General features: G+C 44.6%; 1 protein-coding gene across 1 annotated transcript in view; it reads right to left on the bottom strand.

Annotated features, from left to right (window-relative positions):
* Positions 1 to 297: 297 nt before the first annotated feature.
* Positions 298 to 14,118, bottom strand: part of LOC131708046 (uncharacterized) — a 31,336-nt gene continuing 17,515 nt past the window's right edge. Inside the window, exons 10-16 of the mRNA XM_059009958.1 lie at positions 12,787 to 12,967; positions 8,749 to 8,840; positions 7,391 to 7,426; positions 6,503 to 6,577; positions 6,042 to 6,078; positions 875 to 905; positions 298 to 445 (exon numbers count right to left, since the gene is read on the bottom strand). Coding sequence (XP_058865941.1) covers positions 881 to 905; positions 6,042 to 6,078; positions 6,503 to 6,577; positions 7,391 to 7,426; positions 8,749 to 8,840; positions 12,787 to 12,967 — 446 coding nt within the window. The 3' untranslated portion in view covers positions 298 to 445; positions 875 to 880. The remainder of the gene's footprint in view (positions 446 to 874; positions 906 to 6,041; positions 6,079 to 6,502; positions 6,578 to 7,390; positions 7,427 to 8,748; positions 8,841 to 12,786; positions 12,968 to 14,118) is intronic.

The raw sequence follows: 14,118 nt of genomic DNA, 5'->3' as shown, positions 1-14,118 counted from the left end.
GCCACAAGCAGGCAGAAAAGCAGACCTGATCATTTTAGGAGCCTGGTGGCTTCAGTTTCTCGTCACGTTAGAAGTCAGGAAAGGAAATGACCCCGTCTTTAATGGAGTATTTAAGATTCTCACTCTTAATTTTTGGATATTCTGAGCCTTGCGTTTCTGCAGTGTGGTTAAGCTGCAGTTTAACATCACTGCTGAGACAGCAGAAAGCAGCAAAACTAGCTTCACCCGCGCATCTCCAGCTAGTTAAAGCTCCAACTGCAACTGAATCCTACACAGGGGAAATTAGAAAGAAAAGCATTTTGATTTCATTTATTATTTTATTAGTGAAAAGCACAATTGAATAGTTAATCAGTTGAAAGCAGATTTCAGGTTCTGAGGATTCCACTTGACCGAGGAAATTGCTCTGGGTGTGCTGAAGATGTCTGTCCAGCAGGGGGTGCCGGTCCTGTGTGTAAAAACGAAGGTCCATGATCAGTAAGAGAAGACGTTAGATTGTGTTAATCTGAGAGCGAGAGAGAAACACGTTTCAGAGCTCTCCTCTCCTTGACGGAGTTTCTCATCACTTTATCCTCATCTAGAATTGGTATCTCATATCCAGCACCAGTTATTTCACTATCTGTCTGCTCCAAAATGAACTGTGAAGCTCTTAGTGATTATTACACACACAAGACTAACGCTGAGGGAATGCAAGGCCACTCTCTCGGGAACATTGGCTTGAAACCTGGTTTCAAACCCCAAGTCCCCCTGCTGTGCCATGCAGCAGCCTGAAACCTAGTCGTCTGAAACCAAGTTCCAAGCCCCAAAGAGGCTCTGTGTTCCCTCAGCTGAAGGTGTAAGACAAGGCTTGGTTTTAGAGAGGGAGTCCGTACCGTACCTGGTGCTAAAGTTCATCCGTGTTCACTGACCTTGAAGAAAGAAAACAGCAAAGTTACAATTTAAACAAGGGAGCCGGGAGCAGCAACAAGGCTTCCCTTCAGCACATCAGCAGACATCCTGCAATCACTGTCTGTAACAGACTCTGCACATCACAAACACCTCCACTTACTGTCTGTAACAGACTCTGAACATCACAAACACCTCCACTTACTGTCTGTAACAGACTCTGAACATCACAAACACCTCCACTTACTGTCTGTAACAGACTCTGAACATCACAAACACCTCCACTTACTGTCTGTAACAGACTCTGCACATCACAAACACCTCCACTTACTGTCTGTAACAGACTCTGAACATCACAAACACCTCCACTTACTGTCTGTAACAGACTCTGAACATCACAAACACCTCCACTTACTGTCTGTAACAGACTCTGAACATCACAAACACCTCCACTTACTGTCTGTAACAGACTCTGAACATCACAAACACCTCCACTTACTGTCTGTAACAGACTCTGAACATCACAAACACCTCCACTTACTGTCTGTAACAGACTCTGAACATCACAAACACCTCCACTTACTGTCTGTAACAGACTCTGCACATCACAAACACCTCCACTTACTGTCTGTAACAGACTCTGAACATCACAAACACCTCCACTTACTGTCTGTAACAGACTCTGAACATCACAAACACCTCCACTTACTGTCTGTAACAGACTCTGAACATCACAAACACCTCCACTTACTGTCTGTAACAGACTCTGAACATCGCAAACACCTCCACTTACTGTCTGTAACAGACTCTGAACATCACAAACACCTCCACTTACTGTCTGTAACAGACTCTGAACATCACAAACACCTCCACTTACTGTCTGTAACAGACTCTGAACATCACAAACACCTCCACTTACTGTCTGTAACAGACTCTGAACATCACAAACACCTCCACTTACTGTCTGTCACAGACTCTGAACATCACAAACACCTCCACTTACTGTCTGTAACAGACTCTGAACATCGCAAACACCTCCACTTACTGTCTGTAACAGACTCTGAACATCACAAACACCTCCACTTACTGTCTGTAACAGACTCTGAACATCACAAACACCTCCACGTACTGTCTGTAACAGACTCTGAACATCACAAACACCTCCACTTACTGTCTGTAACAGACTCTGAACATCACAAACACCTCCACTTACTGTCTGTAACAGACTCTGAACATCACAAACACCTCCACTTACTGTCTGTAACAGACTCTGAACATCACAAACACCTCCACTTACTGTCTGTAACAGACTCTGAACATCACAAACACCTCCACGTACTGTCTGTAACAGACTCTGAACATCACAAACACCTCCACTTACTGTCTGTAACAGACTCTGAACATCACAAACACCTCCACGTACTGTCTGTAACAGACTCTGAACATCACAAACACCTCCACTTACTGTCTGTAACAGACTCTGAACATCACAAACACCTCCACTTACTGTCTGTAACAGACTCTGAACATCACAAACACCTCCACTTACTGTCTGTAACAGACTCTGAACATCGCAAACACCTCCACTTACTGTCTGTAACAGACTCTGAACATCACAAACACCTCCACTTACTGTCTGTAACAGACTCTGAACATCACAAACACCTCCACTTACTGTCTGTAACAGACTCTGAACATCGCAAACACCTCCACTTACTGTCTGTAACAGACTCTGAACATCACAAACACCTCCACTTACTGTCTGTAACAGACTCTGAACATCACAAACACCTCCACTTACTGTCTGTAACAGACTCTGAACATCACAAACACCTCCACTTACTGTCTGTAACAGACTGAACATCGCAAACACCTCCACTTACTGTCTGTAACAGACTCTGAACATCACAAACACCACCACTTACTGTCTGTAACAGACTCTGAACATCACAAACACCTCCACTTACTGTCTGTCACAGACTCTGAACATCACAAACACCTCCACTTACTGTCTGTAACAGACTCTGCACATCACAAACACCTCCACTTACTGTCTGTAAGAGACTCTGAACATCACAAACACCTCCACTTACTGTCTGTAACAGACTCTGAACATCACAAACACCTCCACTTACTGTCTGTAACAGACTCTGAACATCACAAACACCTCCACTTACTGTCTGTAACAGACTCTGAACATCACAAACACCTCCACTTCCTGTCTGTAACAGACTCTGCACATCACAAACACCTCCACTTACTGTCTGTAACAGACTCTGAACATCACAAACACCTCCACTTCCTGTCTGTAACAGACTCTGCACATCACAAACACCTCCACTTACTGTCTGTAACAGACTCTGAACATCACAAACACCTCCACTTACTGTCTGTAACAGACTCTGAACATCACAAACACCTCCACTTACTGTCTGTAACAGACTCTGAACATCACAAACACCTCCACTTACTGTCTGTAACATACTCTGAACATCACAAACACCTCCACTTACTGTCTGTAACAGACTCTGAACATCACAAACACCTCCACTTACTGTCTGTAACATACTCTGAACATCACAAACACCTCCACTTACTGTCTGTAACAGACTCTGCACATCACAAACACCTCCACTTACTGTCTGTAACAGACTCTGCACATCACAAACACCTCCACTTACTGTCTGTAACAGACTCTGAACATCACAAACACCTCCACTTCCTGTCTGTAACAGACTCTGAACATCACAAACACCTCCACTTACTGTCTGTAACAGACTCTGAACATCACAAACACCTCCACTTACTGTCTGTAACAGACTCTGAACATCACAAACACCTCCACTTCCTGTCTGTAACAGACTCTGCACATCACAAACACCTCCACTTACTGTCTGTAACAGACTCTGCACATCACAAACACCTCCACTTACTGTCTGTAACAGACTCTGAACATCACAAACACCTCCACTTACTGTCTGTAACAGACTCTGAACATCACAAACACCTCCACTTACTGTCTGTAACAGACTCTGAACATCACAAACACCTCCACTTACTGTCTGTAACAGACTCTGAACATCACAAACACCTCCACTTACTGTCTGTAACAGACTCTGAACATCACAAACACCTCCACTTACTGTCTGTAACAGACTCTGCACATCACAAACACCTCCACTTACTGTCTGTAACAGACTCTGAACATCACAAACACCTCCACTTACTGTCTGTAACAGACTCTGAACATCGCAAACACCTCCACTTACTGTCTGTAACAGACTCTGCACATCGCAAACACCTCCACTTACTGTCTGTAACAGACTCTGCACATCGCAAACACCTCCACTTACTGTCTGTAACAGACTCTGAACATCACAAACACCTCCACTTACTGTCTGTAACAGACTCTGAACATCGCAAACACCTCCACTTACTGTCTGTAACAGACTCTGAACATCGCAAACACCTCCACTTACTGTCTGTAACAGACTCTGAACATCACAAACACCTCCACTTACTGTCTGTAACAGACTCTGAACATCACAAACACCTCCACTTACTGTCTGTAACAGACTCTGCACATCACAAACACCTCCACTTACTGTCTGTAACAGACTCTGAACATCACAAACACCTCCACTTACTGTCTGTAACAGACTCTGAACATCACAAACACCTCCACTTACTGTCTGTAACAGACTCTGAACATCACAAACACCTCCACTTACTGTCTGTAACAGACTCTGAACATCACAAACACCTCCACTTACTGTCTGTAACAGACTCTGAACATCACAAACACCTCCACTTACTGTCTGTAACATACTCTGCACATCACAAACACCTCCACTTACTGTCTGTAACAGACTCTGCACATCACAAACACCTCCACTTACTGTCTGTAACAGACTCTGAACATCACAAACACCTCCACTTACTGTCTGTAACAGACTCTGAACATCACAAACACCTCCACTTACTGTCTGTAACAGACTCTGAACATCACAAACACCTCCACTTACTGTCTGTAACAGACTCTGAACATCACAAACACCTCCACTTACTGTCTGTAACAGACTCTGAACATCACAAACACCTCCACTTACTGTCTGTAACATACTCTGCACATCACAAACACCTCCACTTACTGTCTGTAACAGACTCTGAACATCACAAACACCTCCACTTACTGTCTGTAACAGACTCTGAACATCACAAACACCTCCACTTACTGTCTGTAACAGACTCTGAACATCACAAACACCTCCACTTACTGTCTGTAACAGACTCTGAACATCACAAACACCTCCACTTACTGTCTGTAACAGACTCTGAACATCACAAACACCTCCACTTACTGTCTGTAACAGACTCTGAACATCACAAACACCTCCACTTACTGTCTGTAACAGACTCTGAACATCACAAACACCTCCACTTACTGTCTGTAACAGACTCTGAACATCACAAACACCTCCACTTACTGTCTGTAACAGACTCTGAACATCACAAACACCTCCACTTACTGTCTGTAACAGACTCTGAACATCACAAACACCTCCACTTACTGTCTGTAACAGACTCTGAACATCACAAACACCTCCACTTACTGTCTGTAACAGACTCTGCACATCACAAACACCTCCACTTACTGTCTGTAACAGACTCTGAACATCACAAACACCTCCACTTACTGTCTGTAACAGACTCTGAACATCACAAACACCTCCACTTACTGTCTGTAACAGACTCTGAACATCACAAACACCTCCACTTACTGTCTGTAACAGACTCTGAACATCACAAACACCTCCACTTACTGTCTGTAACAGACTCTGAACATCACAAACACCTCCACTTACTGTCTGTAACAGACTCTGAACATCACAAACACCTCCACTTACTGTCTGTAACAGACTCTGAACATCACAAACACCTCCACTTACTGTCTGTAACAGACTCTGAACATCACAAACACCTCCACTTACTGTCTGTAACAGACTCTGAACATCACAAACACCTCCACTTACTGTCTGTAACAGACTCTGAACATCACAAACACCTCCACTTACTGTCTGTAACAGACTCTGAACATCACAAACACCTCCACTTACTGTCTGTAACAGACTCTGAACATCACAAACACCTCCACTTACTGTCTCTGACGCTTCCCGCCACATCGGAATTTCTTGCCTGTTAAAAAAAAAGAAAGAAATGGAAAAATAAACACAACGAAAGGAGGGACTTCGCATATCTGTGTGCCGCTGAACTGCACTTTGAAACGCATCCTATGAAACACAGCTAATAAACACCCCGAACTTTCACAGGGGGAACTACAGCAGGTTCCTGAGATTTCAAGATTTAAAAAAAAAAATCAAGCCCCTCCAGCTAATCCGAACGCCACATTTCACAGCATCTGATTCTGCCATAAGAGTCGCCTTGTGTGTCATGCACTGTAGAGTACCAAGTGACAGCTTCTATAGATATGGCAAGCAGCACAGTAACCCTGACCCGTGCTATCGGGTTGAAGGATTTCATTTCCCTGGGAAGCACTGCTGTGTGCGTCCCTGTGCGTTCTGTGAGCTGCACTGCACTGATCTCTCTACTGTGAACTTACTGAGAATGATGCCCATCCCAACCACGAACGCCACGGCTGCAAAGATGAGCCCCCCTTTCCGGATCAGCTCATAGTCTGCGCAGGGAGAGAGGGAGAGCGAGGGGGGGACAGAGGGAGAGAGGTTATACACTCTCATTTAGTCCAGAGGGAGTGGTTCAGTAGCTATGGGAGTGGTTCTAATGGAAAGGGAGTGGTTTAGTAGCTATGTGAGTGGTTCTAATGGAATGGGAGTGGTTATAATGGAATGGGAGTGGTTCTAATGGAATGGGAATGGTTATAATGGAAATGGGAGCTAGGAGGAGTGGTTATAATTAAATGGGAGTGGTTTAGTGGCTAGGAGGAGGGGTTATAATGAAATGGGGGTGGTTTAGTAGCTATGGGAGTGGTTCTAATGGAATGGGAGTGGTTTAGTAGCTAGGAGGAGGGGTTATAATGAAATGGGGGTGGTTTAGTAGCTATGGGAGTGATTCTAATGGAATGGGAGTGGTTTAGTAGCTATGGGAGTGGTTCTAATGGAATGGGAGTGGTTCTAATGGAATGGGAGTGGTTTAGTAGCTAGGAGGAGGGGTCATAATGAAATGGGGGTGGTTTCGTAGCTATGGGAGTGGTTGTAATGGAATGGGAGTGGTTTAGTAGCTATGGGATGGGTTCTAATGGAATGGGAGTGGTTCTAATGGAATGGGAGTGGTTTAGTAGCTATGTGAGTGGTTCTAATGGAATGGGAGTGGTTATAATGGAAATGGGAATGGTTTAGTAGCTAGGAGGAGGGGTTATAATGAAATGGGGGTGGTTTAGTAGCTATGGGAGTGGTTCTAATGGAATGGGAGTGGTTTAGTAGCTAGGAGGAGGGGTTATTGTAGAAGGAGTACACATGTCTAACTGGAGTACCGTAAGTGAAGGGGTCTGGGGGCTGCTCGGATGTTCCTGCAGGTAAAGAAAAGCACACAGAGTGAGAAATGCTCTGATTCTCCACACACACAGACCTTTAACTCAGGACACTGCTTAGACAGCAGGGTCAAGGGGAAGGAAAGACACGGCTTGATATAGATACAGTGTATGTAAAAAAGGTGTGCTGCAATTGTTCAGAACTCTTGTTGAATTTTCTTTAAAAGTTTCATCCATGACTATGAGCCTGTACATAGCGCTACATTTAGAAATACTACAAGAAACTAAATAAATTCAACGAATTTCAACTAGAAAGACTTTGTCATTCAATTTGTTTCTTTTAGTATTTCTACTGAAGACCTTGAGAAAGACATCCAGTCAAAACATTTATCATTGAATGTATTACTTAACAGTTATACACATGCGACCCTTTCAGTGTTTCATAGTTATACACGTGCAACCCTTTCAGTGTTTCACAGTTATACACATGCAACCCTTTCAGTGTTTCACAGTTATACACGTGCGACCCTTTCAGTGTTTCACAATTATACACGTGCTACCCTTTCAGTGTTTCACAGTTATACACGTGCAACCCTTTCAGTGTTTCACAATTATACACGTGCTACCCTTTCAGTGTTTCACAGTTATACACATGCGACCCTTTCAGTGTTTCACAGTTATACACATGCAACCCTTTCAGTGTTTCACAATTATACACGTGCTACCCTTTCAGTGTTTCACAGTTATACACATGCAACCCTTTCAGTGTTTCACAATTATACACGTGCTACCCTTTCAGTGTTTCACAGTTATACACATGCAACCCTTTCAGTGTTTCACAGTTATACACGTGCAACCCTTTTTCAGTTTCTTAACTGTTAATATCTAGTCTCGTTCCTGGTTAGTTAATCTACAGTTACTTATTTACTGTATGAACTAGACAGCACATGTAAAACTTTTCAGCAAACATCAGACCCCTACTTCAGCATAATCAACTCCATGCTGATCACACCACTGAAATGGGCTACATTTCATTTGAGTAAACCCTTTTTATGAATAAGTTATTATAGATGAACAAACTCTTAACACAAAATAAGCACCACGATAAGAGTTTGCTTAAAATAAAAAAAAATAAAAAAACGCCCCTTGAAATAAAATGAGAACCAGCAGATTATTTCATAAACTAAACACACTTCATATTAATAAACACAAATAAAAATACAGAAACAGATTCAGAATCTTGAGGAAAGCCAAATTAAAAGCCACAATAATGACATGCATTTGTGATTCACTTTGTGTGCATTCAATTATGAATTTTGTTCTATGTTTGATAACTTACGCGTCCCCCTCACAGTGCCTACCTTCAGTCATGCTGCGTGTGCGTGGTGGTCTCTGCGCGTGTGTGTGAGCGAGGGTCTGTGCGTCTCTGTCTGTGTGCGGGGATGCAGGCTCCCTTTAGGATGCAGGGAGGCAGGGTCTGTCACGCCCCTCAGCACGCTTCTGGAAATGCTTCACCCACACTAACAATCTCCCAGTCACAAGACTCGTTATCACAATTAGAAATCACTAGGCACCTCTCAGCCAATGAAAACACGCCAGTCTCTTATACCAGTTAACATGCACAGCTGAGCCAGTCTCTTATATCAGTTAACATGCACAGCTGAGCCAGTCTCTTATATCAGTTAACATGCACAGCTGAGCCAGTCTCTTATATCAGTTAACATGCACAGCTGAGCCAGTCTCTTATATCAGTTAACATGCACAGCTGAGCCAGTCTCTTATATCAGTTAACATGCACAGCTAAGCCAGTCTCTTATATCAGTTAACATGCACAGCTGAGCCAGTCTCTTATATCAGTTAACCTGCACAGCTGAGCCAGTCTCTTATATCAGTTAACATGCACAGCTGAGCCAGTCTCTTATATCAGTTAACATGCACAGCTGAGCCAGTCTCTTATATCAGTTAACATGCACAGCTGATCCAGTCTCTTATATCAGTTAACATGCACAGCTGAGCCAGTCTCTTATATCAGTTAACATGCACAGCTGAGCCAGTCTCTTATATCAGTTAACATGCACAGCTGAGCCAGTCTCTTATATCAGTTAACATGCACAGCTGAGCCAGTCTCTTATATCAGTTAACATGCACAGCTGAGGCAGTCTCTTATATCAGTTAACATGCACAGCTGAGCCAGTCTCTTATATCAGTTAACATGCACAGCTGAGCCAGTCTCTTATATCAGTTAACATGCACAGCTGAGACAGTCTCTTATATCAGTTAACATGCACAGCTGATCCAGTCTCTTATATCAGTTAACATGCACAGCTGAGCCAGTCTCTTATATCAGTTAACCTGCACAGCTGAGCCAGTCTCTTATATCAGTTAACATGCACAGCTGAGCCAGTCTCTTATATCAGTTAACATGCACAGCTGAGCCAGTCTCTTATATCAGTTAACATGCACAGCTGATCCAGTCTCTTATATCAGTTAACATGCACAGCTGAGCCAGTCTCTTATATCAGTTAACATGCACAGCTGAGCCAGTCTCTTATATCAGTTAACATGCACAGCTGAGCCAGTCTCTTATATCAGTTAACATGCACAGCTGAGCCAGTCTCTTATATCAGTTAACATGCACAGCTGAGCCAGTCTCTTATATCAGTTAACATGCACAGCTGAGCCAGTCTCTTATATCAGTTAACATGCACAGCTGAGCCAGTCTCTTATATCAGTTAACATGCACAGCTGAGCCAGTCTCTTATATCAGTTAACATGCACAGCTGAGCCAGTCTCTTATATCAGTTAACATGCACAGCTGAGCCAGTCTCTTATATCAGTTAACATGCACAGCTGAGCCAGTCTCTTATACCAGTTAACATGCACAGCTGAGGCAGTCTCTTATATCAGTTAACATGCACAGCTGAGCCAGTCTCTTATACCAGTTAACATGCACAGCTGAGCCAGTCTCTTATATCAGTTAACATGCACAGCTGAGCCAGTCTCTTATATCAGTTAACATGCACAGCTGAGACAGTCTCTTATATCAGTTAACATGCACAGCTGAGCCAGTCTCTTATATCAGTTAACATGCACAGCTGAGCCAGTCTCTTATATCAGTTAACATGCACAGCTGAGACAGTCTCTTATATCAGTTAACATGCACAGCTGATCCAGTCTCTTATATCAGTTAACATGCACAGCTGAGCCAGTCTCTTATATCAGTTAACATGCACAGCTGATCCAGTCTCTTACATCAGTTAACATGCACAGCTGAGCCAGTCTCTTATATCAGTTAACATGCACAGCTGAGCCAGTCTCTTATATCAGTTAACATGCACAGCTGATCCAGTCTCTTACATCAGTTAACATGCACAGCTGAGCCAGTCTCTTATATCAGTTCACATGCACAGTCTCTTGGGGTGTGGGGTGCCCTGTTGTTTGTGAATCACTCGGTATGCATGGCGCTGAAGCTCCGCTCAGCTCTTGTAAAGGAGTGTGGTGAGGATGTGAAGGGTCACGAGGGCTCTCTGGCCACGCTGTTGATGCTGAATCACTGGCATCCTTTAACACACGACTTCACAAAGTTTTGAGATCCGTCAGCTGCTTGGAACCGGATGAACACTCATGGGCTGAATGTCATACTGTCAATCATGTGTGTCCTTCACTGACCAGAGGAAGAGGTCCAGTCTGTGTGTGTCAGTGTGTGTGTGTGTCTCAGTGTCAGTGTGTGTGTGTGTGTCTCAGTGTCAGTGTGTGTGTTTGTGTATGTGTGTATGAAAGTGTCAGTGTGTGTGTGTCTCAGTGTCAGTGTGTGTGTTTGTATATGTGTGTCTGTGTCAGTGTGTGTGTCTGACAGTGTGTGTCTCAGTTTGTGTGTGTCTCAGTCAGTGTGTGTGTCTGACAGTGTGTGTCTCAGTTTGTGTGTATCTCAGTGTCAGTGTGTGTCTGACAGTGTGTGTCTCAGTGTGTGTGTATGAGTGTGTGTGTGTCTGTCAGTGTGTATGTGTCTCAGTGTCAGTGTGTATGTGTCTCAGTGTGTGTGTGTGTCTCAGTGTCAGTGCGTGTGTCTCTGTGTCAGTGTGTATGTGTCTCAGTGTGTGAGTGTGTCTCAGTGTCAGTGTGTATGTGTCTCAGTGTGTGTGTGTCTCTGTGTCAGTGTGTGTGTGTGTCAGTGTGTCTGTGTCAGTGTGTGTGTCTCAGTGTGTGTATGTTTGAGTTCATCTATAACTTTTAATACTGAAAACAAACTTTGAGAGGCATTGAGAAAGACTTGCAGTCAAAACATTTGTTTTTCTGTTAGTATTTCTTATGTTGATATGTCCTTCAGTTTATGCCCATTGTTTTACTGTTTCAAAGTTCAGGCACACACGTGGTCACGCGTTTCTGTCACTTCATCCGCTGTTAACATCTAGATTACCAGCACGGTGCTTTCATTAGTCACTTAATAATGAGTTACTTATTAACTGCATGAACTAAAAACAAAGTCTAAAACTATCCAGCAGACGTCAGACCCATACTCCAGGATAATCAACTGCACAGAGTTTTATTATTATTATTATTATTATTATTATTATTATTATTATTATTATTATTATTATTATTGTTGTTGTTGTCGTCGTTGTTTTATTAGTTCATAAACAGGTTTATATATATGTATATAAACTCAAAGCCAGCGTTAGGAAGGTGCTCAGGGGGGAGAGAGGTACGGTACAGTTAGTTCTGCTCAGCTGAGCTGTGAAGGTACTTTGCTCCTGCAATGAGATTCAGTTCAAAGAGCAGCTCAAGGTGAAGGGCTGGGGTTAATGAGTCACAGATCCGAGGGAGCTGTGGAAAAACACCCCAGGTGAGACTGCCAGGCAGCAGGACTGTAACGCCCTGCCGGACGAGGAGGAGATGGGGGATCGGAAAAAACACCCCTGAAAACACAAATGAGCAGCTAAATGAAATAGACTTGCCATAGCACTGTCAATAGGGTACCACTGCAGCCCAGCCCCCAAACCCACCACTGCCACTGCAGCCCCGCCCCCAAACCCACCACTGCCACTGCAGCCCCGCCCCCAAACCCACCACTGCCACTGCAGCCCCGCCCCCAAACCCACCACTGCCACTGCAGCCCTGCCCGCAAACCCACCACTGCCACTGCAGCCCTGCCCCCAAACCCACCACTGCAGCCCCGCCCCCAAACCCACCACTGCCACTGCAGCCCCGCCCCCAAACCCACCACTGCCACTGCAGCCCCGCCCCCAAACCCACCACTGCCACTGCAGCCCCGCCCCCAAACCCACCACTGCCACTGCAGCCCCACCCCCAAACCCACCACTGCAGCCCGCCCGAAACCCACCACTGCAGACCCACCCCCAAACCCACCACTGCCACTGCAGCCCCGCCCCCAAACCCACCACTGCAGCCCCGCCCCCAAACCCACCACTGCCACTGCAGCCCCGCCCCCAAACCCACCACTGCCACTGCAGCCCTGCCTCCAAACCCACCACTGCAGCCCCGCCCCCAAACCCACCACTGCCACTGCAGCCCCGCCCCCAAACCCACCACTGCACTGCAGCCCCGCCCCCAAACCCACCACTGCAGACCCGCCCCCAAAACCACCACATCCAATCTCTATGTCGGGACAGCTCACAGCCAAGCACGGCCAGCGTTGGACGATGTTTTTGATTAAAAAAAAAACTCATTGACAATCAATCAAACATGATTTATTTATGAACTGATTCCACTGTTTTAAAGGGCTTGTTTCCAGCATCAGGGTTGACACTGACATTCATTAAGAAAATAACATTGGGATTTGTGTTAGGAAATGCTCCCAGCGAGAGCCCGCAGCTCCCCCTCAGCTCCGTCACTCTTTACTGTGCTACACCACGGGACTCTGAAAGCAAACAGACAGGATGAGATGCTGACTGGCTCACCGGCGCAGAGCAGAGGGGTTATCATCCAGATCTCCACTCAAAAGCAACCAGGGCGCTCCTGGAATATCTGCTGTTTCAGTATTTCCTGCAAGCTACTCTCATCTTATGAAGAGTTTTAATATAACGACCTGTTTCACAATCCCTTACAAGGTTTTCCCCATAGTAAAAGCACAGCAAAGTCTAAGAAAGCACAGTGTATAAAGCATGGTAAAGCATATTAAAAAACAAGTCATGGTGAACTAACCCTTATAAAAAAAAAAAGTGTCCCACAGTAAAAGCACAGTGAAAGTATGGTGAAGCATTGTAAAGCACAGAGAGGTCTGGTAAAGCATAGGGAAGCATTGTAAAGCACAGAGAGGTCTGGTAAAGCACAGGGAAGCATTGTAAAGCACAGAGAGGTCTGGTAAAGCACAGGGAAGCATTGTAAAGCACAGAGAGGTATCGTAAAGCATAGGGAAGCATTGTAAAGCACAGAGAGGTCTGGTAAAGCATAGGAAAGCATTGTAAAGCACAGAGAGGTCTGGTAAAGCATAGGGAAGCATTGTAAAGCACAGAGAGGTCTGATAGAGCATAGGGAAGCATTGTAAAGCACAGAGAGGTCTGGTAAAGCACAGGGAAGCATTGTAAAGCACAGAGAGGTCTGGTAAAGCATAGGGAAGCATTGTAAAGCACAGAGAGGTCTGGTAAAGCATACGGAAGCATTGTAAAGCACAGAGAGGTGTGGTAAAGCATAAGGAAGCATTGTAAAGCACAGAGAGGTCTGATAAAGCATAGGGAAGCATTGTAAAGCACAGAGAGGTCTGGTAAAGCATA

The sequence above is a fragment of the Acipenser ruthenus genome, chromosome 40, assembly GCF_902713425.1.
Source record: "Acipenser ruthenus chromosome 40, fAciRut3.2 maternal haplotype, whole genome shotgun sequence".
Lineage (NCBI taxonomy): Eukaryota > Metazoa > Chordata > Actinopteri > Acipenseriformes > Acipenseridae > Acipenser > Acipenser ruthenus.
The sequence above is the reverse complement of the archived record's forward strand: the minus strand, read 5'-3'. Positions and strand labels throughout refer to the sequence as shown.